This window comes from Pseudopipra pipra, chromosome 5 (assembly GCF_036250125.1).
Source record: "Pseudopipra pipra isolate bDixPip1 chromosome 5, bDixPip1.hap1, whole genome shotgun sequence".
NCBI lineage: Eukaryota > Metazoa > Chordata > Aves > Passeriformes > Pipridae > Pseudopipra > Pseudopipra pipra.
Window position 1 is genome coordinate 8,364,766 of NC_087553.1, and position 24,044 is coordinate 8,388,809.

Consider the following 24,044-nt stretch of genomic DNA (forward strand, 5'->3'; position numbering starts at 1 on the left):
GCCCTTTGAAGGGATTGCTGGGGGATTTATTGCTCTGGTACAGCCTGGATGCTAAATGTACTGAGGAGAACCATTTAAAGAGATGGCTGTCATTGCCTTATTTCAAAGGCATGAATGCCACAGCAGTCACTGTTAAAGTAAATTGAAAATAGAGAACCCTTACTGAGACTGGGGAATCTCCAGGAATCTAGCCACACTGATTATTAGTCACTTCAATCCCTTGGAGCTGCTTACATATATTTTATTTTGAGTGAAAGTGTAGAGCCTTGGATGAGAAGTGAAGCAATGTAATATAGAAGAGACTTGAGGAAGTCTGATGAAAATATTTCTTGACCCAGAAGACAAATAGACACACACACCCATCCACCTATCATGAAATATTTTAAAACTTTATTCGCTCTTTGTTTTCAAAGTATTGAGAGATTTGACAGAAGTCATATGAGACCTTCACGATTTCGCTTCCCTGGAAACATCACAATATTTTCCTGTGCACAGAGTAGAAAATAAGGACAAAATGTAAGATATCAGTTTGTATAATAACAGCTGGAGGATATTGACTCAGCAGTGACCCTGCCTGAACACAAGCAGCGTTTGGTCTGATTGGTTTCTTGGAGTTCAAATTAAATTGTTAGTGTCCTCCAAAAACATACTTGAGAGAGGGGATGTGGCTGACATCCAAACCTGGCTTAGTCTGATGTCTCAATTCAGTAAAACTTTATTAAATTTGCTGTATTTCTCAAGAGGTACATAGCTTTGATGTAGATTTGGTGTACATCAACCCCTTCCATAAGATAAATTTCTTCCCTTTTCTACTTTCTATGTTGGTCATTTATTCTCATGTTATAAATGAGGTACTGAAGAAATGTGTTGGATGCAAACATTCATGCAGAAAATGCATCCACCTTTATGAATCTGTATCATAATAGGCTGCTATCTGTAAAACATTTGTGTGTGTCTGTGATGGTTTCTGTTGGAATGTATCTCTTTCAGACTTTTTGACATTTAAAATGACATTCTAGCCTGGCCTTTTGCACAGGCTTCTTCTTTATTAACCTTAAACTTAAAGCTCTTCTCTCTTTCTAGATAGAGGAGAGAACAGAATTTTTGAACAAATCTGCTCAGAAGAGGTAAAGCAATGAAACAGTAAGTTCAGTTCAAATAGCAGAGTTTAGTTGGAGGACATAATAATGTCTTTCTCTCCTTTTTTTTTTTTTTTTCTACTTCCTACAGTGGTATGAAACCCACCCAGACGACAGCAGTTGTCTCAAAGATTGACAGTAGACTTGAGCAATACACGAGTGCAATTGAGGTAAGCTAACTCCAGGTCACAATGGATGTAGTTAGCAATGGCTTTGGGGGCTTTAATCAGCCTATGTTTTACTGTTTAAGAATTGCAGGGATTTTTTGGTCACAAAAGCTTCTTTACAGAATCACAGAATATTCTGAATTGGAAGGGACCCACAAGGATCATCAAGTCCAGTTCTTAAGTGAATTACCCATACAAGGATCAAACCCATGACCTTGGCATTGTTAGCACCAGGCTCTAACCCACTGTGACTTCAAGAACAAAATGCTTCAGGCACATCTATAACCAACATTTAGATATATAGCTAAACAAAACCTCTTCCCTTTCATGCTTCTACTCCCTCTGTTTTGTAAGCTTGGAGCAGCTGTTGAAGGACTCAGAATCTTGAGTGACAATTGCATCCTCTTCTTGCCTGATGAGAGAATTATGAGCACAGAGCTGATAGCCATCCTGAGCAAAGCTGACTTAGCAGCTTATTTAGAAGAACAGGGAACTGGGTCTGTGTTGCTCACTGCCACTTCAGAGTGACATTCCTTGGCAAAGACATACACCGGGGTGAACAAGGGAGTTAAGAAGTGACAAAGGAAAAACAGAATCACATTAAAATGCAGAATTTGACCCCAGGTGATTTTGACAACTAGTGGTTAATAATGTGCCTAGGAACCAGAATGGAGGGCTTTTTCTTTTCATAGTTCAAGGAAGAATAAGAATTTGATTTTTTTGTTGTTGTTGTTCTGAGGTTTCTTAGCTGTTTTTATAATTCAGTGAGTACAATGTGAAAGCTACTAGTTAATATAGCAGGCTGACTGGGTTGTTAAGTGTCATGGGAGTGGAATAGTATACAAAAGGATATGATATTGATAGCTGTGACAAAGGTATAGCACATCTTCCTTCCCTGCTGGATATTTTTTTTCTCCTCTCCTCTGCATATAGAGTCTAAACATGATATTCCACTAAGGTTTTAATTGGTTGGGCTTTATTATCATTTAATGTAAAGGAAACTTTAGTCATTTAAGATCAATTAATAGGTTTTTTCCTGTGACTGCTGCCTGTTCAACCTTTCTGCTAGAAAGCCTATCAGCTGGAGAGTTTTATACTGTGTGTCAGTTCCCAATGAAAAAAAGCACACAGATGAAAGGGTGAAGGCTCGGGCTTGCCTCCAGCACTTAGGTCAAGTTGAAGGTAGCTCAAACTCCTCCATCAGGGATGAATGCCAGCATGGCACCCGGTAGTCCCCATATCATCAAAACAGGGGCATAGAACTTCTGTCATCCTGCTTCACTCTGTGCCTTTTCTGAATTATATTAGGTCCTCCAGTATTTTCAGTAGGGCTCTGCTCCATTTCGATGTTGAAAAGCACAGCCCTACGGCCAGAGGAAGGCAAGGTGTGCAGTTCCCATCTGACTTGAAATATTTCCTTTGCTGAGTTTTTAATGTTTCCAAAATCTGCCAAATCTGACTTGCTTTGCAACTAGAGGCAAAGCCTCAGCTCGTACAGGTTCTTATTCTCATCAAACCTATGATATATAAAATGCACAAGAATTTTGAAAAGAAGAAAGAAGGAAGAATTTGGTCCAGTGTTTTTAGTGAACATGCAAAAGGCACATTTCCAAAAAAAAAAAAAAAACAAAACCAAAACCCAAACCAAAAAATCCCCACCCCAGTTCTCCACTCTTTAAAAGAACACCCTATTCCAAATATACTGAAATTGCTGAAATTTACCCCTAAAATCCTGTGTTGTGAGGTTAAGTTGTCTGGGACAGATGGAGCAGACTCTGACACTGAATGACAGAGCAGCCTTTTTTCCCTGTCTCTGAATAAGGATTTCCTTAGCTGTATCCCTAAAAGAGCCAGACTTACAGGATTTAGGTGCTGAGGTTTGAAAGAGGACAAATAAAAGCCTTGGAGCAGTTCTGTGCAGAGCTATGGTTTGCCATGAATTTTAGAAATTAATGAAAAAATCTCAGGGATTGCAATTCTCTCAGTTAGTTGGGCCAAGGGCGCAACTGTGAATCAAAAAGGGAAGAGAGTCTTAGTGGCACTTTTGGAGCTGAGTGCTCCTTTTCATCTTTGCATGATCAGTGCTAGAACCACTTGCAGCTGCTGCATTCTCCAGCACTGCCCCAAAGTCAAACTACCCTGAATCTCCAGCGCTTAATGCCAAACACCAACCGGCCTCAATTCTTCTCCAGGGCACAAAGGCTTCAAGACCAGCTAAGCCAGCAGCTTCTGACCTTCATGTTCCAGCTGAGGGTGTCCGTAATATCAAGAGTATGTGGGAGAAAGGGAATTTTTCATCACCCTCTGGGACAGGAACACCAAATAAGGTTTGTGTTTCATTTAACATCATGATTCTAAAGAATTATGCTCTGGGCCTGACCTTGCCATTCATCTTCCTGTGAGTAAGCATGTCTGCTCCTCTTGACATCACTGGGGAAAAATATCCCAAAGGATCCTGAGGACCTCAGAAATCCACCAAATTTGTGGCTGCAATACTGAACATCATGTAAGAATTTAGTAACCTACTGAGCTGAGTTATGAGACATTCCAGAGCCACATCAGATATCTTAGGCAGATATATCTGGGTAGTTCAAGGAGAGTACAAACAAATTCTTTGGGTTGGGAAAAGTTCTTTCGGGGGTCAGAGAAGGATTAAATAGGCAAGATAGTAATGATGTTTTATAGATAATGCATAGAAGTATTTGTGAGACCTTTATCTTTTCTATGTAAAATCTTAAGGCAAGATTTTCTTTCTATGAATTGATGTGAGCTGATGAGCATGCCTCATAGCCAGAAAACTGAACCATGGATTGAAGGGGATTATTACAGATAATAATTAAATTTTAGTAATTTGTTCTAACCTTTTAAAGATTGATTTTAATGTTTTAAATTTTAGGTCACTTACCTCCTCTATTGTGTGCTTTTCTGGGAAAATATTAGTGTAACAAAACAAAAAATGTGGACTTAGAATGGTGTCTCTTATTCTGTTAAGCTAAAGATTCTTTTTCCTTGGAGTTCAGGCTCATCACAGAAAGAGCATGTTTATGTCTAACATTTATTCCTGGGTTAGCAGGAGTGGAAATTATTTTCTCAGTCCATGTTTATCATTATTGAAAACTAGAGGGCAGCAGTCCTGTTGTAGTTCATAGGGACAATACCTTCAGAGAACACAGGATGACTCCAGTCACAGGCTCAGTGTGGAGCTCTATATTAAACTCAGGCTTGGCTTTGCTTTTCAATCTACACCAGGAAAACAGAGCAAAAGCCATTCTTAAAGTTTTCTGATTAGATTTTATATTTTGCAGGAAACTGCTGGACTGAAGGTGGGTGTCTCCAGTCGAATAAACGAGTGGTTAACCAAGACCCCAGAGAGCAACAAATCACCTGCTCCAAAACCTTCTGTAAGTAAACTTGCAACAACTACTTCTTCAGTAGGTGGATTCTTTCCATGGGCAGAGGTGGTGACAGTGCTTCCTCGACCAGCTGGTGGTCTTTGGAGGAACCTTGCTTAATGTCCTCTTGGAAGCTCCCAGAGGCCCCCTGGCTGCTGACTCAGAAAAGGGGGAGATGAAAGAGGGCAGTTCTCACCTTAAAAGCTCATGGATGCTCTGAAAAGGCAAGTGTTCAGAAAAGCACTTCTGCCATTCTCTGGGAGAGAAAGACATTAATTTACCACCTGTGAAAGGCTTACCACTAATTTAGAACTTACAAGCCATAGACCCTAGATGAAACCTGTAAAAATTTTCCAAGTATATTTGAAAACAAAGTGAAATAATATATTCTTTATGAACCTAAATATAATTTCTAATGAATGCCCTTTAGCATGCCTATTGCTTCAGCAAGAATAAGAGCAGAAAATGCTTTTCAGGTAGTAAGGTGGGAGTGTGGGAAGCAGCAGTGAGGATGTGGGAAGGAGAAGAAATAGATAACTGTGGGATGGGGAAGGGTAAGCATGAGGAACTGGAGCTGTAAATATCCATATTGGAGAATGGTGGGGTATCACTCGTGGTGTTAATGGTTAAACTTCAGGATTCTATTAAAGAACTTGTTTCTTTTCATATTCTTGTGTAGTGTTTTTCTGTCAATCCACTTGCCCTTCATAAAAGCTGCAGCCTGAAAAACTCTTTCTCAATTCATGCTCCTATTTGTCCCAAAAAGGAGCTTGAAATTTGAAGGGTTGTCTCTAATGTCAGTATTTACTGGTAGCTACATGGACAATGTGTCCTTATGGACACCAATATAAAATCAAAAGAAGTCATTATGGTGACTGTATTTAATCAAAACTGCTAAAATCAGTGCAGAATCTGCCTCCAGTTTTTCTCTCTTTCTTTTAAGTTGCATCTTTAGAAAACGTAAAACTAACCTCTTGTTTTTCCTTCAGCCAAGTGTTTCTGTCTGTGTCTTAATTTCCCTCTTTCTCAATAGATTGTTCTTTCTTCTTTCAATATCTCTGCCTGAAGGAGCCCACCCTCCTCCTATTCTTCTTTGGGGGTCTGTTTACTAAGTTGGTCAGGTAAACCTATTTATTATTGATTATGAAGAATGATATACATCTATAATGTGTGATTTTTTTTTCTTTTTCTTTTTTTTGGCCAGGAAACCTAGAATTTCTTAGTTAGCAAATAACTTCTTACCCCCATCACATTCCACCAAAATAAAGAAAGAAATGTTCAAAGGTGTTGTGACCATCAAGATTCTTACGGGTTTTGGAACAATATTGAATTCAAAGTAGAGGGAGAAAAGATCTCAATTAGTTTCATGGTGAAACTAAATCACATATCCCAAATGATTTCAGGATTATGGAAATGGTATTGTGATCATCTCCACTGCAAGTGATTTTGTGATAAGGTCAATTAGAATTTTGTTGTTTTCTTCCTTCCTATTACTGCTGAAGCAACTTTTTGAAGTACATAATTGGCTTCAAGTCTTAAACAGCTGCAACCCTCCGTGGCTGCAGATTATGATCTGTTCCAGAGCACCTCTGTTGAGTGCAAATATCCCTTGCAGAAATCACATTTCCATTCATCACTGAGTTTAGAAGTTTTAGAGTTAGGAATTCTCGTATTCAGAAAACTACCTACCCATGGATGGCAAGAACAAGATTCTGGAAAACGTACAGGACTTGAATACTTTCTGAAAAGGAGAGTACCCATGTCCAAAATTGTTTAAGTCTCTTGTTTGCTGTTCACAGAGAAGATATCAATCCATCTGTCCTTAAGCAGGTGCATTGGCACTAGCCTAGCATATATCATTTCGATTTGTAGCCCTCCTTTTCTCCAAGAAGATGCTTAACATTTTTATGGAGTTTTGCTTAAAGTCTCCATAACATTTTCAAAGAATATTATTATTCTTTAATGACTTTCTCTTATCCTTTGGTTTTGTTCGTTTTTTTTGTTTGTTTTTGATTTTTGTGGTTTGGGTTTTTTTTGTCAGGCTAGTGATTGGTACATCCTAAGATTACAAATGATGCAATGGAAATTCAAATGGATATGAAGGACTAGAGTGATAAATCTTGAAACTTATATTTAAGAATGCAGAGTAGAATCTGCTTTTCTGTTGCATTAAAAGTCCTACTCTATTTTTTTCACAGATTTTTTTTATGAAATATTTTTATTTTGATCTAAAATAACTGAAACAAGCTGCTTTTGAATTCCTCCCTAAGAAAAATACTAACCCTGAAAAAATGTGGGGGTTTTTTTTCCCGCAAAAATTGGAATTGTCTTTTGTGCAGTAACCCTTAATTTACTATGTTCAAGCAAGGGAGTGCAGCAATGACCAGTCTGTGCTATACAAAATAGATTTAGAGGGATTGTTTCTTCTCTTATAGCACGTATATGTGTAGAGTCCTATATATGTATATGTGTGTATGTGATGTATCATTCTGAATTGCTTTATGATTGGTAGACAATGTAATACTTACCACTGGTGGATGTCCCTGAACTCTCCTTTGGAGGAAGTTGCATTCTAACGTTTTCTTTAACAAATTAAAAGAAATATGAACTAATGTCGTTTCCCGTTCTTTGACATTTGACAGGATTTGAAACCAGGAGACGTGTCCGGCAAACGCAACCTCTGGGAGAAGCAGTCGGTTGAGAAGCCACCTTCTTCTTCTAAGGTAACACTTCTGTGCACTGTTAAGAGCATAATATCTCTGTTGAAGGCTTTCTAGGGGGAAGGTGTCACTAACTTTCATACAGTCAGTCAGTTGGAATGAGGCCTCTGCATGTCCTCTGTTACTAACCTGCCTCTTTATCTATAGAAGAAAATACCACGAGGTGCAGAAAGCAGTGTGTAACTTTTAAACACCCATTTGGCAGAGCTGTGTTATGTGTGGAATCTGTCTTTTGCACGGAGTTCAGTTTTTCTCCTGTTATAAATAACAATGTTCTCCTCTCTTGAATTTTAATCATGGGTTATTACTTTTTCAAACAGGTATCAGCTATGGGGAAAAAATCAGAGGCCAATGGTAAGTAATACCATAATGCACACATTGCACCCATTTTTATATTGTAATACACGTTATTACATATATAATATAATATTAATATATTATATGTATAATATTATACATACTATTCACATATTTAACAATATTGTACACATACAGTTTAATACAGTTTAATAACATTATACATATGATAATATAAAATGTATATTGTAACACATATTACAACAGAGAAATGGTGCCAAATTTTCTCACAGGTGTACCAGTGTTAAAATTCTACAGCTATTAATGCTGATGCCATTAAAGTCCTATTTGCCTTTGCCTTTCAAAAGCTCCATTGCAACATTATCAAAACATGAATGCTTGAGAGATAAACCTAGGTCATCTTTCCAGGAGGACTGAGTACTAGCAGTGCACCAACCATATGTCCAAAGGCTTGTTCAAGAGAGATTTATAGCATGTTTGATGTAGCTGGGGAGTATCATTAAAAGGTGTGTGGGCTGAGGAATGGGATGGCCATTTGACAAATTACAGCAAATGCAAAGCATCTGGGAAAGGCTCTTCTGAAAGCTGCAGTGGGAATGGATGTGCCTTTTCTAAGCAGAGAGGGGGAGCTCAAAAGACAAAGCTGTTGCAGCAACATCATTTGAGCAGAAAAGGAAAATTTCAGTATTCCGAAACCAGCCTGAGTACTGAAATTCAGTCCTCAGCCCCGCATTTGATTTTAAGCACAGCCACTGGGTAATGGTGAAGCCTGAGGAAAATTCAATAGCCTTGGTTTTTAGAAATTGTTCTTCTGGCTGATCGTGAGTCTCATATTCTCCTGCATCCCCAGACTGGAATGGAGTTCAACCACCTTCAGCAGCAGGAATGCTTTGGCTGGAGCTGCGCGTTGGTGTCTTCTGAAGGCAAAAATAGTCTTAATACTGTAATTTTGAAACCACCAGCAAAATCCCCCTCTTAGGTTTTTAATTTCTATTTTAACATAAAACATTCCAAATCAAACCAACTAAACCATGTATGTGCCTGAGGACCAGTGGGGAAGAATGGAAATCCACTGAACAGTTCAATAGCTTTAAAGATGCCTTGCAACATCCCTCAACTCTTCTCTAAGAATGAAATGGTTGAATATAGAAAACCTTTTCGTTTTCTCCACTTTAATATGTGCACACAATTTTCTTCACATTTGTATGTGAAGCCAGAGGTGTGGTATGCCTGTGAACTTTTCTTATTGGTTTAGAGTCGTGCAAAGCAGAATTCTTTCCCTCCTCTTCTCCTTTTTTAAACCAAACTGTTAGGAGAGGGGTTTTCAGGCTCACTCAGTGTTAGTGCAGCTCTGCTTCTCTGGAAGGTGTTCCCAGCCCACCCACACATGGCTGGGGAGAGCAATGGGTTCAGGAGCACCCCTGCATTTCTGTGGGGGTGTTCCTGAGTGCTCCCTGCTTCCTCAGGCTGCTGGAGGCAAGCGAGGTGAAATCCTCCTTGCCTCTTGGAGACCACTCTGAGCAATCCCAGGAGATGAGCACAGCAGCACCCAGCTTGTGTCCTGCCTTCTTACATGTTGGTAATCTAGAGCTGTGCCTTTTCTGTTTTAGAGATGTATTTGGGTTGTTTCAAGGCATCTTTAATCTTTCTTTTTCTCAGCAGGTTTGAGACAATTGGAGAAAGAACCATAGAAGGCCACTGAAGATGCTGGACCAATCAGTCTGAGTGAAAGAAAAAAGGAAAAAGTGCTAAATTGTTCTTTTTATATTTATGTTTATTTACTAAGATGTCTTTTTGCATTATCCCACTTAAAACCATGTATATTAGCACTGTATTTAACAATCAGTCTAGAGATTCATCCTAATTGTACTGCCTTTGCACAAGAGCCTTTATTCCTAAAGAAACCCATGCTGTGAAATATATAGACTCTCCTACTGATAGTCATAACCATGGATCTGAACAGTGATTTCAACTGCCAGAAGAGGTCAACTCAAAATGCACATGAAGTAAAGTTGCTTAAGAAAGGGTGTGCAGTAAACCTGTAAAAACAATGGTTCCTTTTGTAATACAGAAGTCTTTCTTTCTGCACTTTAGACTAAGGCATGGAAGAAATATCTTTAGTTGACAATGTAATATTTTCTGTAAGCTGCCCATGTCATGAGAAATACTGCATCAATAATGTGTTTTATTTTTTTGTTTTATACTTTTTTTAAGTATCAATTTTTCCATTCTAGTTTAAGTTAATACCTAAATTTGGATGATTATGATAGCTGACAGCGGTACTGATATTTCTTTTTGTTGTTAGTGACTAGGAATTGAATGCAATTTAGAATATATACACACGTAGCTTTACAAAGTTTAGCCTAAAGGCACTACTAATGGTAGAATGCTTTTAAGATGTGCTAGAGTGTTATATTTAGTCATAAACATACATAATTAGCCAATATCACAGCTTAAAAAAATAAAGACAAAATTACACACTTTTCTATAGGAAGATTTCATAATTGCTATTAGAGGTATGGTGAGATAAGTATTAAAAAATTTTAAATGTCAGTTGCCCAGTAACGGGTAATTAAAAAGAAAGTATAGTTTTTAAAAGAGGAAAAGGAAAGGGTATAGAGGGTCAAAAGTAGGTCACTTGTATAAAACGTTGTAGTTTAATTTATATAAAACTACCATAATTAAAAAGAAAAAAAATCTAAACAGAGTTGGAGTTTGTTTCAAATCACTGTACACTACATCTTGCCATCCATCAGTGCTGTCTACCAAGTCCACCAAAAATGAAGTAAACCTCTATCTTTATAGCGCTTCTTTTTACCTCTCTCTTTTGAATATCCTCTTGACAGATGTTTTCATTTGTATATAGTTCACACATGGCTATAGGACGTCAGCTGGGTTTGAATTTACATGCCATACAGTTTAGCATTTACATCCTACAGCGTATGGGTAGCATAAACTGAGCAGCTCAAGTAGCCCCTGAGCACGCTGTTAACAGCTTTGTTGTGCATTGGAACCCCCAGGATCTCCCTTTTCACCACTTCCATCTCTTACAGCCTCTGACTTCTTCCTAAAGAAGTATATTGTTGTATTTCAAGCCAAAGATGAGCTGCCCTGCTTGGCTGAAACATCTTGTTTACATATAGAGATGCACCTAATTATTTGTAGGGGGTGAAACTGGGCCTGACATTGTCTGGGAGTAATCATGTTTTGTTTTGGGGATTTGTAAATGCTCCTCTGAATCTTTCAAATACATCTGATAGCTGCAATAAAAATGATTTGTTCATACAATGTATTCTGCAACTGTATCCACAATAAATGGAATATTTCCATCAGCACCCCCCTGTTTGTTAATGGGTAGGAATGGACCGGTTGCAACTGGGATAGGAATTGGTGCTGAGTCTGTGTAAGATAAGCTGGTGAAAAAGAACCCTGAAGGATGTCCCTCCTGATGTACTATCCTTCAGGAGACAGACAAATCGCAAAATTGGCAGCTTTAACATACATACTGTTTGGCGGGGGGAGGGGAAGAGGAAGAAATAATCTTAATTGACATTCCTATCAGTACAGGACAGGAGCTGTGCATCATCTGGGAGGCAGTGTGCTCAGCTAAGTATGTTCTGACCCACTGGTACAGCCGTCTGCTTTTGTGCTTTGAAATAAATATTCCCCGTGAAAGTCGTCATATTTCTTCTGTCTGCTTTGGTGGGATGTGCTTGGACACGTGGCTGATCACAGGGACTCAGGCTGGGCAGCTGCAGGATCCATCACGTTCCTGTGTCCCTTTGTTTTGGCTCTAACAGGGGTACAGCAGGTACCTGCTCTAACCAGCTCATGGTCATCCAAAAGAGGCCCCCCAGGCTGCTCCCAGCTCCATCGGAAGCAATGGGAAGGCTGCAGCAAGCACAGCTTCCTGAGCTACTGGGGGAGAAAGAATTGGATGCTGCCTAATTTAACCTGACAAGAGCCTGTATGCCTGAAAGTGTGCCTCTTCTCCTGCCTCACTCTGCCCGATTATGTCGCTACAAGTAACCCCACGCTTTGCTGAATATGACACTTTCCCTTGCCGGTGGGGGTTTCTCTCGCTCCTGGTTCCTGCCTTCTGAGAGCGTGGAAGCGCGCTCTGGGCAATCCGGTTTATTTTTAGGAAACGCTGTCAAATGGCGTGGCCGTGTTTTGTTCCCAGCAGAAGGCACCACCTCCTGGCAGAATTCAGCAAAGACAAGTCCTGGGGGCTGACTCAGCAATGCTGTAAAGATTTTTGGGGTATTTCAATGACATTTTTAAGTGATGATTTTTCAAACAAAATGAAATTGTCGTTTGTTTTCCTGCAGCTGACTCTGCATTCTAGCCAGAGTTTCTCTTATCAGCATGCAGAATGTCACAAAACGACTTGGCTTTGGCCAGCAATATCTACATAAAACTATTTTAAAGCAATTAATTGTGAGTCTGCCTCAGAGTTTCCTTTTAAGAACTTTTTCTGTGTTTTCCTTAGGTAAAGCCAGCCTGTGTCTCAATATATTGTTCTGGATACTGCCAGCAGAGTTGCCAAAATCTAATTTTCTCTTTGAGATTCCTGGTGAAAGTCAGTGGGATTTTGGAGGTAGCCCTTATGTTCAGCTGGGTGGATTTTAATGTATGTTATCATTGGATGTGATGCTGCCTTCAACTGTCATCACTAATCACACGAGAGTTCAATTTCTGGGTATTCAGAGGAGGGGTACAGGAGGCAAGAGGTGCAACTTGGTTCTGTAGGTCCTAACTACAGCACAATCCTGTTTGACGCTTAAGCCACAAAGTGGTCTGTATGTACTGTCTTTGCACAGGAATTATAGAAATTTAGTTCTATCTGTATTAAAATTTGTAAAACCCCAGGCTTTAGAGAAACATGCCTAACCAGCTGTAGGAAACAATTTAAGCACTACACTGATCAACTTATGTTGTTAATAAACTTTATTCATATAAAATTTTAAAGTTTTAAAGATACATTCTATATACAACTACATAAAAAGCAAAGTGCTTAGAGCATTCCTTGACAGTGACTCGAGCAAGTATGACTGACCACACCAGAAGTATAAAAAAATCAGGTAAGTAACCAGATTTTTTGTTAGACACATCTCTAATTGAGAAAGACAAGGAAAAAAGGAAACAAAATACATTCTCTTTCTACTAATAGTCAAAACAAGCTTTCTGATAACCATTGTTAAAAAAAACCCAGCCCTATTGATGCATTCTTACATCAGCTGGTGATCTCCTCCTAGAAAAGGAGGAAAAGGAACTGTTCATAGTTATTGTCAAGTACAGAAAAAGAAATCAAGATCAAGCTACAGAGTGCATCTTCTGATCTGGAAATACTTAAATGGAGGTCTTGCAGAAACCACTTGCATCTAATATTCTGCTTTAAATGGGTAGTCCTTGTGATTGACAGCTCTGAAAAGAGAAAGACCTCGTCATTTAAGTACCACAGAAAGTAGCTTGGCAGCATTTCCCTATTGCAGTCTCCTCACCCCCCCACTTCCAATATACTTCAGTTTTGCAGATGTCATTAAACTGAACACAGGTTTGTGAGAAAGCACAATATGCTGAAAGGAGCACTCCAAATGAATCTCCCTCCTGGTGTCAGTTCCAGGACATGTCTCATTAGCTGGGCTCCAGGGTTTAAAGTACAAACTCTCCATGATTTTGGTCATGTATGTTTTCAAGATCATGGGGGATGAAAATACAGACAGAAACAGGCCCAATGGATCGTAAGAATAATAACATACGGGAGCACTGGAACTGCCCTCCAGTTCCTGTTAAAGCTGAGGATGACATCCATCTCCTTTTTGGACAGTTCAAAGTCAAACACCTACCAGGGAAAGAAAAAAAAAAGGCTCTTTTCACTTAAGTTCATGAGTAGTTAGCTACTGTGCATGTTTCATGCTTTTATGACTTGAGATAGGATCATATTAAGCATAGTGAAGAAATACTCTTATTCCTCAGCCAAAGAAAAATTTACCCATGAAGTAATCAACATAGTCCTTCTCTCTCTGAGATGCTCTTTATAGGAATATCTTAGAGTTCTGGGTGGTTGAATGCCAACACCACTGCACTTTGTGTTGTAATGCACCAAGAGAAGACTTCAGGTGCTCAGGATGGATTACTTGATGTCTCAAGGACCCAGAGGTAAATTTTCTGCTACAACAGAAGACTACTGGGTACCAATTGCCAAGAGCTGTCTCAAGCTAATCAATCATCTAGCAATTCTTGCTGGTGGTTCATAGGGGAAATAGCTCCAAATCTAGCAGCAGGGATTAAAAGTAACAGAGGTATCATTTAAGATGCCAGGTCTTATAAGCCAATGTCCAGCTGAACTTCTCTGCCAAGAGGAATCACAGCCTCAAAGTGAGACATAAACTGTAACAGGTCTGGTGTTCACCACTTGTTTCTTTACACCTTAAAGCAGGACTTGCTAAGTGTTTCCCACAGGTCAAGTCCAAAACTGGGATTCCCTTTCCAGGACAGCAGAACTCAGACAACTCTGTTGGAACCCACTGCTCTCCTGGCAGGGATAAAATGCTTTTTCCCAGAGAAAAAGCACAGATGGTTAGGTAGCTGATGAAGCCTCAGTCTTCCCACCTCTGCACTCCCCTTCCAATGCCTCTTAGGTGCTGCTTGGAAGCACAGGGGAGCTATGGGTGTGAATGTCTGTCCTGCATGAAAAAAGGTAGCAGCAGTCCCAATGGACACTTCACCTTCATGTTTTCCTGAACACGCTGTGGTTTGTCAGACTTGGGAATGACAATGAGGTCTCTCTGGATAAGAAAGCGGATCAGAACCTGGGGAAGAACAAGGAGGAGCATGAACACAGGGGTACCAAGAAGTCTGTTCAAGTGCGTTTTGTGTTCTTACTTTTGTTTAAATGCACAAAACAATTTGTTTTTCTACAAGCACATTCACTCTTTGGAAGACTACCAATTTTCACACAGGAATTTGATATGCCAAAATTTGCACACATATTTACCAGTCTACTGGCAAACTCTAATTGCTTCTGGCCTACGTTGTTTCTCCATCTTGTTTTTTCCAGCATTTGTTTTGGTTTCATTAAGGGTAGTAGCAGGGGGAGAAAAATTATGATGCTTCTGCCTTGCATTACATGGATGCTCAACCCAAGGGAGCATAATGATACTGCAGATTATTTTGGACTCACAGGTAATTACCTCACCTATGTTAAGCTTTTTGAAGTCCATAAAAGAAAAAGCATATTTCTAGAATTTAAAAGTGTGTATGCCGTCCATCCCCATACCAAAAAGAGAACTGTTGCATACAATCTTTTGTCCTGCTCTGCCTGTCTTTAAAATATGATTGCCACTGACTGCTTGTGAACGTGTGTTTTTTCAAAATGCAGTTTCTACACCCAATTGTGTGAGTGGCAACTAACAGAGAAAAAATTTATTCTTAAATAATCAAGTACCTTTCAATAATTCTATGTGAACATGAGCAGACAGGGTGCAATTCAATAAGTCTGCAAATTACAGGACTTCTCTCCAGAATAACTTAGCTAACTTAGCTGAAGAAAGGAATAAAAGGTTTAGGAAGATAAACACCCAAGCATGTACCACTGCTGATCAGTCTACCCCAAAACTTGATACTCAAGGCCTCTTAGAAAATAACTGATCATTTACATGATTGCTGTGAAGAACTTGGGCAGAATGAAGAGCCAAATGCAGTCCAGCCCTGTTATACTGTATCTCTAAAGAAGGCCCATCTGCTGAGGCTGGTTATCAGCCTGAAAACATCTGAGGGGGAGCAATATTTTGCCCTGACAAACTCACTTACCTGGGCAGGGCTTTTATGATGTCTAACTGCAATCTCTTTAATCTTGGGATCCTCCAGCAGCACAGGCTCCCCTGGCTTAGCCCTGTTCAAAAATAGGAATATTGGTGGTAGAAAGATCATAGTTTCCCTGCAGGAAGCCTTACATTGTGTGATATAATCTGCAACAAATCAACAGCACTTTTCTCATTTTACCTGCATTATTCACATAATTTGCCTCAAAGATTCAAGCTACAACTGCACTGTTTTGTGTACAGGAAGACTGCAATGCTTTCTTACCATGGGCGGTTGGGAGAACCAAGGGGGCTGTAGGCAGTCACAGCAATCCCTTTGGATTTACAGTACTTGATCAACTTTTCCTGGGTTAGGTATGGATGGCATTCGATCTGCAAGCACAGAAAGATGGTTGATCAAGAGGCAAACTGCACTGGGATGCAAATCCTAATATTTTACTTCCTCTTGGCTCAGAGAAAATGTGAAGACTCGACTTTCAGTATCATGATTCAAATTTATCTTATGATGAATTATTAATGTCACAGCAATATCTAGAAGCCTAGCACAGAAAATAGAGCTTTCTCATGCTACACATTACACACTGATAGTGAAAAATAATATAGAAGAGTGAAAGTGCTCTCTGTGTCAGGAATCTGGGAAATCACTCTTTCTGGACTACTGCACAGCAGTTATTGCATCTTCAGAGGGCCAGCTCAGAATACCTGAAATTTATTTTCTGCTCAGAGTCACCCAATGTCTCCTTGCCTCAAGCAGTCTACCCTGACTCCTGTAGAAGCCTGGGGGGATGATCTGAGCTAACCTAGAAAAGCAAGTTCCTGTTCCAACCAGCCATTTGGGAAAGATGTCCTTTAACTGAAAAGAACAGGAGCTGCACAGGGATGCTGCTCAACTTGCTACAAGCCATGGTATGACCACAGGGCTGTGCCTATGCTGTTTTACATGGCATTGTGCACATACCCAGCTGTTTCTAAATGCTATAGCTTAGTTACCAGGCATGGTGACATGACCAGAGATGGGTGATTACAGAGGATTCTATGAGACTTTGAAAACAGCATACGGACCTATGAAAACAGCATGCCAGGTCCAAAGCCCTCTACTCAGTGCAGATGGTCAAATGCTTCTCACAGATAAGATCTCCATTCTGAATCAATGGTCTGAACACTTTCAGACTCTTTTCAGTACTAGCTGTGTAGTTCAAGACTCAGCAATTCAGTACATTACACAACAACCGGTGAAGAATGAACTGGATATTGGCCCTACTATGGGAGAAACTCTTAAGGCCATTCAGCAGGTGAAAACTGTCAAGGCAGCTGGGGTTGATGGAATTCCACTTGAAGTCTGGAAACATGGGGGCCAAGCACTCCTTGCTAAATTTCACGAGTTCGTGGTGCGCTGCTGGGAACTGGGCGAACTACCATCAGACCTTCAAGATGCAGTCATCATCACCTTGTGTAAGAAGAAAGGAATTAAATCAGACTGTTCAAATTACCGTGGTATTACTCTGCTCTCCATTGCTCGTAAAATCCTGGCAAGAGTACTTTTGAACAGACTAATACCCGCTACAGCAGAAGGAATTCTACCTGAAAGCCAATGTGGTTTCAGAGCCAACAGGAGCACCACAGACATGGTATTTGTCCTCAGACAACTGCAAGAGAAGTGTAGGGAACAGAACAAAGGACTGTATGTAACCTTTGTTGATCTCACCAAGGCTTTCGATACTGTGAGCAGAAACGGTCTGTGGCAGATTTTGGAACGTTTAGGATGTCCTCCCAAGTTCCTTAAAATGATCATCTCACTTCGTGAGGATCAGCACGGCCAAGTCAGATATGGTGATGCACTTTCTGAGCCCTTTCTAATAACCAGTGGTGTGAAACAAGGTTACATTCTTGCAACAACTCTATTCACAATCTTTTTCAGCATGATGCTCCAAAAGACCATGGCAGACCTTGATGAAGAAAATGGTATCTACATCTGATATCATACCAATGGAAACCTATTCAAGCTAAGGCGACTAAGACCTTAATCCATCTTGTCCAGGAGCTGCTTTATGCTGACGATGATGCCCTCATTGCCCACACAGAAGCAGCTCTGCAGCGTTTAACATCCTGCTTTGCTGAGGCTGCTGAGCTCTTTGGGCTGGAAGTCAGCCTAAAGAACACAGAAGTTCTCCATCAACCTACACCTCAGGAAGTCTTCCATCATCCCCATATCACCATTGGCGAATCAGAGCTCAAATCAGTCCAACAGTTTAATTACCCAGGCAGCCTCATCTCCTTGGATGGTAAGATTGACAGAGAGATAGACAACAGGTTAGCAAAGGCATATAGTGCTTTTGGAAAACCTCCACAAAAGAGTTTGATGAAATAAACACCTGAAGAAAAGTACAAAGATCAGTGTTTACAGAGCCATAGTGCTGTCTACTCTTTTATATGGTTCCGAATCATGGGTCATCTACCGCCACCACCTGCGTCTCTTAGAACGCTTCTATCAACGCTGTCTCCGTACAATCCTAAACATCCACTGGTCAGATTATGTGACCAATACATCTGTTCTAGAGGAGGCAGCAATCACAAGTATTGAGGCCATGTTGCTGAGAACACAGCTGCGTTGGGCAGGGCACGTCTCCAGGATGAAGGACCAATCACCGCCTCCCTAAGATCTTGCTCTATGGTGAACTTGCCACCGGCTGCCGCAAGAGAGGAGCCCCGAAGAGGAGATACAAGGACTCACTGAAACAACATCTCAGCCTTGGCCATATTGATCAACATAACTGGTCTACTCTGGCCTCCAATCAGGAGATCTGGAGACACACAATCCATAATGCTGCTGCTTCCTTTGAGAACGCACGAAGGATCACTCTCGAGGAGAAAACACAACGTAGAAAGAACCGTGTCTTGCCGATACCACCGAAGAAGTCTTTCTGCTGTGCCTTTTGCAACCAGATTTGTCTATCTCCCATTTGTCTTTTTAGCCACCAGCTACTTGCTTGTAGCAAGTGTGGGTACAGTCCTTCCCAAGTCTTCGTTCATGAAGCCTAGCCATGATACATGATTTTACATATATGAAATGCATATTATATTTATATATTATATATTTAGAGTATTCCTAAATTCCTATATCTATCTATCTACAAACACACACACGTACACTCTAAACCTATTTAGGAATACTGCTAAGTCGAAAGTTCCCTGTCCTTGACAGGAGGGTTGAAACTGCATGATCCTTAAGGTACCTACCAATCCTAATTATTCTATGATTCTATACGCCAAGGTTAGCTGACAAGAGGAAATAAAAAATCTCACCTGGTTCATTACGGGCTTGTGTTTCAGTCCTGGTTTGTTCAAAAGTCTTTCAATCTGCTCATGGTTAAAGTTGGAGATACCAATGGCTTTCACCAGACCACAGTCCACCAGTTCTTCCATGGCCTAATGAGTGAGGACAAGCAATGAGTGTGCATGAGGAGGTGATATTACTGGCAAACCAAACCACATTATTTTATTTCCCTCAAGCTAGCGACAAACAAACAAACAACTCACATTAGATTAGATAACAGTAGCTCAATTAAAAATAATACAAATTCCTATCTGTATAAAACACATGGTAAATTTACAGTCATACCTGGATTCACCTATAAGGTGGTTCTACCATTGTGCATATTCAATTATTATTTTAGTGACAGCACTTACAGTGCTGATATCTTCCTTCTCTTTAGCCTTAATAAAGATGCCTCCTTCTTGCTCCCCAAATCCAGAGGTAGCAGGCATTAACAGGTCAAAATACAGTTTTGTGGGAAAATCCTCCATACCCAAACATATCCCTTAATTTCATTGTGCACACAAATCTTTGCACCAGCTTTAGTGTTGATACCTGCTCTCAAGAGCAAATATTAACTTACCTCCCATGTGTCAAGAAAATCTGTATCACTGGGGATACTCATACCCTTGTCATCCTTAGGATGCAGCTCTTCACCAGCCTGTTATTTCAAGGCAGAAAATACACAGGACTTTAAGAGTTCAACTTCCTACTGGGAACTAGCACTTTGGACTGCATCTGCAGGCAGCAAGTTAGCAGGTTATTTAAACATATTGCATAACTAAAATAATGCACATTCATTAGTAGTCTTATTTGGATGAGGGCCATCTTTTTCCAAATCAGCCCCTGCATGCAAGGAGTGTGGGGATTAGTAGCAATTATGCAGCTTAGGCAGATCTAGAAAAAAAGGAACAGACACCCCCCACTACCTATTTCCTACATTTTTGATTTATTTTACACAGATGTAGAATGGGGGGGGGGGGGGGGAAAGGAGCACATTCTTTCTGTGCTGTGCTTCATTTTTCACTGCTGATTCCTCCAGAGCAAGCCAACATCTCCAAAACTTGAGATGTTCGTGCTGTTCCAAGCCTGGCAGAGGGCCACAGTCCCAAACTGCACCATCCCAAGTTGATTACAGCTTCCCTGAAGACCCAGCAGGCACATTAGCAGTTCTCATACCTATGACTCTCCTGTTCTAGCAAGTGTGAAAAGCCATGTGCTAAAACATAGCACTACTTAGTGACCAAATCCTTGATACCACCAGATTCAGGGCAGAGCCAAACAAACCATGGCATATCCCAGTTGCATAATGAAGAATGCACCAGGTTTCTAGGCAGGTAAGGAGAAAAGGGATGTAGGGCAGGACTACCTTGAATCCCATAGGGAAGTGTATCAGGTAGAGGTCAAGGTAGTCCAGTTGCAGTGCAGCAAGGCTCTTCTGGAATGCTACTTTAACCAAGGACTTCTCATGAAACGTGTTCCACAACTGTAGGAAGAAACCAAGCCTGACTGTGACTTTACAGCTCCCACAGTCCAGACCATGGGACAGAAGCTTCTCTCTTGGTGGTCTGGGAGGACAACTCCCTCCCCAGTGCAGGCTGAAGACGAGGATGCCAGCATTTTACTCGGAAGGTAGGACAAACACATCACCAAGCCAGCAGTCATGAGGGTAGAGTCAGTATTCCCACTTATGAAAAGAGATTTTCAGAAATAAATGTGACACTCTGGCAAGGGTATCTGACACAGCAAAGCTGTGTTAAAATTATTTTTTCAGTCTAAGTTTTGAGTATTGAGCAGCTCATTCCTTCTGCCCCTTTTAACTATCCACAGTGAAAACACTGGTCAATTTTTTTGAAACCAAAATTCAAGTTGTTTACATAGAAGAACTTGCAAGTATTATTAGATTAAACCGTGTTCTTTTACAAAAACAAAGCTTAACATGGAAAAGCTCAGTTATCCTAAATTTTTCTGGCTTCAATGGTGAAAACCCCAAGTCAGAAGATTATTTAGCTGAAGTGTTCTTTTTGGTAAGGATCGTTTCTGAGACAAGTGGATGAGATAAAGGAACAAAGAAAATACATATTAAATGCTTCAGAATGAACTCCCATACTTTGACTTCTATTCCCTTTCAGGCTTATGATTTGTACATGACACAGTTTTCAAATGTCTTGCATAGCACTGATGAATCCACACAACTGCCTTGCCTTTTTTTCCTGATCTTTCTCTAGGTGTGTACAAATGAACCTTCAGGATAATCAATGCAAGGAAATTATTAGATCAAGAACAGCCACGCTATCTATCCTAAGTTGTCAATGGTTCCTGATAAAGCTGAGTACAAATTGCAAAGAATTATAAACACACAACAAGACAAATATGAAATGAATGCCAGAGAAGGGAGTAGGTCCCTATGTTACTTTACAAGGTAGAGTAAGGGGTTCTCTGCAAGGAAATTTAAATGCCCAAGGAATCTTGCATCCTTTTACCTTAGTGACAATGAAGAGGTCTTCCCGTTTCACTACCCCCTCCTTGATCTTCTGCTTGACCGCATTCCCTATTTCATTTTCATTCTGATAGAAATAGGCACAGTCAAAGTGGCGATAGCCAGAATCGATAGCAAACTTCACCACCTCTTCCACCTTTTCTGGAGGAGCCTGAAATCAAACACAAGCCAACCATGAGCTCTTCCATGTTCTCCAGCCACTGCTCACTGCTGGGACAGCTCCACAAAGTCCCCCTTTCCAGCAGCTCCTGGAGTTTCCTCATCACCTCCATTGAACTGAGTTCCAACCGAGATTCCTGGCAAACAGCATTTTGTGCCGGGAACAGGTACAGAAAGGAATTTGTTTCTGCAAGCCGTTTTGGCTCTGCCATTGCCAGCAGCGCAATAACCACTGTCATTTCCCCTTATTTGCTCTCAGTGTTGCCCAAGAAGTTTCGCCACTTCGCTCTCCCCAAATCTTCCCCACGCGGCTGTTCCGTGACCAGGCCCCCCCTGGGACTGTGACACCGCCCGGGGGCTGCGAGCCGCTCCCGCCGAGTCTATTTTCTCGGCTTCTTTTGCTTCCCCTCTTTCTGTGTGCCTCCTTCCACCTCCTTTAGCCCCTCATTTTTATTTATTTCTTTATTTCGGCCTCCTTTTCTCTGCCTTTCTCTCCCCGCGGCCTCTCCCCCCGCCCTGGCCGCCCGCCCGGTTACACAACCGGCCGCCATCGGGCGCTCCGAGCGGGCGGCGAGACCGACCCCACGGCCCCCAGGAGGGCACACGTATCCTGCCGAACAGCCCCGCCGCACCGCGGGAGGTTCTGCTTTTAATCGCCGTTCTTCTTTTTTTATTTATTTCTCATCTTCGCGGCGCCCTCCGGACCCGCCGTCCGTCCTTCCTCCCGCCCTCCGCGGTACCTGCCAAGTGCCCAGTCCCAGAGCGGGCATCTTCATCTTGTTGCTCAGCTCCACGCAGGGAATCGCCATGCTCACCGCGCCTCGCTGACCCTCCCTGTGTCGGTGCGTGCCCCAGGCTGACCCAGGGCGCTATAAGGAGCGGAGCTGCCCCGGCCCCGCCTCGACCCACGCCCGCCGGGGCCGGCCCCCGCTCCCCGCCTTCCCCCGTGTGCGAGAGACACAAGATGACCGTCAGTCTGAGGTTGTGTTTGCCTACAGAAGCCCGTGTAAGATAAGCTGGTGCAAAGAACCCTGAAGGATGTCCCTCCTGATGTACTATCCTTCAGGAGACAGACAAATCGCAAAATCGGCAGCTTTAACACACATATTCTTTTGGGGGAGGAGGGGAAGGGGAGGAAATAATCTTAATTGTCATCCCTATCAGTACAGGACAGGAGCTGTGCATCATCTGGGAGGCAGTGTGCTCAGCTAAGTATGTTCTGACCCAGTGGTACAGCCATCTGCTTCCCTGCTTTGAAATCAATTTTCCGTGTGAGAGTCGTCATATTTCTTCTGTCTGCTTTGGTGGGATGTGCTTGGACACGTGGGTGATCACAGGGACTCAGGCTGGGCAGCTGCAGGATCCGTCATCTTCCTATGTGCCTTCATTTTTTGCTCCAACAGCAGTACAGCAGGTACCTGCTCTAACCAGCTCATGGTCATCCAAAAGAGGCCCCCAGCTCCATCGGAAGCAATGGGAAGGCTGCAGCAAGCACAGCTTCCTGAGCTACCGGGGGAGAAAGAATTGGGTGCTGCCTAATTTAACCTGACAAGAGCCTGTGTGCCTGAAAGTGTGCCTCTTCTCCTGCCTCACTGTGCCCGATTATGTTGCTACAAGTAACCCCACGCTTTGCTGAAGTGACACTTTCCCTTGCCGGTGGTGGTTTCTTTTGCTCCTGGATCCTGCCTTTTCTGAGAGCGTGGAAGCGCGCTCTGGGCAATCGGGTTTATTTTTAGGAAACGCTGTCAAATGGCGTGGCCGTGTTTTGTTCCCAGCAGAAGGCACCACCTCCTGGCAGAATTCAGCAAAGACAAGTCCTGGGGGCTGACTCAGCAATGCTGTAAAGATTTTCTGGGTATTTCAATGCCATTTTTAAGTGATGATTTTTCAGACAAAACGAAACTGTTGTTTACTTTCCTGCAGCTGACTCTGCATTCTAGCCAGAGTTTCTCTTATCAGCATGCAGAATGCCACAAAACGACTTGGCTTTGGCCCAGCAATATCTACATAAAACTATTTTAAAGCAATTAATTGTGAGTCTGCCTCAGGGTTTCCTTTAGTGTTCTTTAAGAACTTTTTCTGTGTTTTCCTTAGGTAAAGCCAGCCTGTGTCTCAATATATTGTTCTGGATACTGCCAGCAGAGTTGCCAAAATCTAATTTTCTCTTTGAGATTCCTGGTGAAAGTCAGTGGGATTTTGGAGGTAGCCCTTATGTTCAGCTGGGTGGATTTTAATGTATGTTATCACTGGATGTGATGCTGCCTTCAACTGTCATCACTAATCACACGAGAGTTCAATTTCTGGGTATTCAGAGGAGGGGTACAGGAGGCAAGAGGTGCAACTTGATTCTGTAGGTCCTAACTACAGCACAATCCTGTTTGATGCTTAAGCCACAAAGTGGTCTGTATGTACTGTCTTTGTACAGGAATTATAGAAATTTAATTCTGTCTCTGTTAAAGTTTGTAAAACCCCAGGCTTTAGAGAAACATGCCTAACCAGCTGTATGAAAC

The 24,044-nt window shown here is 41.5% G+C and overlaps 2 protein-coding genes across 15 annotated transcripts in view; one reads left to right on the forward strand and one right to left on the reverse strand.

Moving 5' to 3' along the window:
- CALD1 (caldesmon 1) overlaps positions 1–11,409 on the forward strand; it is a 196,902-nt gene extending 185,493 nt beyond the window's left edge. For 9 of the 13 annotated variants that reach the window (XM_064654348.1, XM_064654347.1, XM_064654349.1 and 6 more), the window contains 7 exons: positions 1,084–1,127; positions 1,231–1,309; positions 3,499–3,633; positions 4,612–4,707; positions 7,341–7,421; positions 7,739–7,772; positions 9,396–11,409. In XM_064654348.1, the coding sequence (XP_064510418.1) occupies positions 1,084–1,127; positions 1,231–1,309; positions 3,499–3,633; positions 4,612–4,707; positions 7,341–7,421; positions 7,739–7,772; positions 9,396–9,427 (501 nt within the window). In that variant the 3' untranslated portion in view covers positions 9,428–11,409. Of the gene's footprint in view, positions 1–1,083; positions 1,128–1,230; positions 1,310–3,498; positions 3,634–4,611; positions 4,708–5,731; positions 5,820–7,340; positions 7,422–7,738; positions 7,773–9,395 lie in introns of those variants that run through there. The other 4 variants (XM_064654350.1, XM_064654353.1, XR_010430562.1 and 1 more) reach the window with 3 other exon arrangements.
- A 1,259-nt stretch (positions 11,410–12,668) lies between these two features.
- LOC135414076 (aldo-keto reductase family 1 member B7-like) lies at positions 12,669–22,451 on the reverse strand. Of its 2 annotated transcripts, XM_064654343.1 has the most exons (10): positions 22,275–22,451; positions 21,359–21,526; positions 20,245–20,361; positions 19,459–19,536; positions 18,866–18,988; positions 15,828–15,934; positions 15,552–15,633; positions 14,468–14,551; positions 13,499–13,581; positions 12,669–13,163 (listed from the first exon to the last, which is right to left on the reverse strand). In XM_064654343.1, exons 1-10 carry the CDS (start codon positions 22,341–22,343, stop codon positions 13,121–13,123), a joined length of 954 nt encoding a protein of 317 aa, XP_064510413.1. In that variant the 5' UTR covers positions 22,344–22,451; the 3' UTR covers positions 12,669–13,120. The 2 variants fall into 2 exon arrangements, with proteins under 2 accessions (XP_064510413.1, XP_064510414.1); XM_064654344.1 differs by lacking the exon at positions 20,245–20,361 and having other exon boundaries at positions 12,875–13,163; positions 22,275–22,430.
- Positions 22,452–24,044: the final 1,593 nt, after the last annotated feature.

Excerpts from the sequence above, each read along its gene's own strand:
- LOC135414076 (XM_064654343.1), bottom strand. The coding sequence starts at position 22,343 with ATGGCGATTCCCTGCGTGGAGCTGAGCAACAAGATGAAGATGCCCGCT. Across the intron at positions 19,537-20,244 it reads ACTTCCCTATGGGATTCAAG|GCTGGTGAAGAGCTGCATCC; the intron begins GTAGTCCTGCCC and ends TTGAAATAACAG. Across the intron at positions 15,935-18,865 it reads ACAAGCCCGTAATGAACCAG|ATCGAATGCCATCCATACCT; the intron begins GTGAGATTTTTT and ends CTGTGCTTGCAG.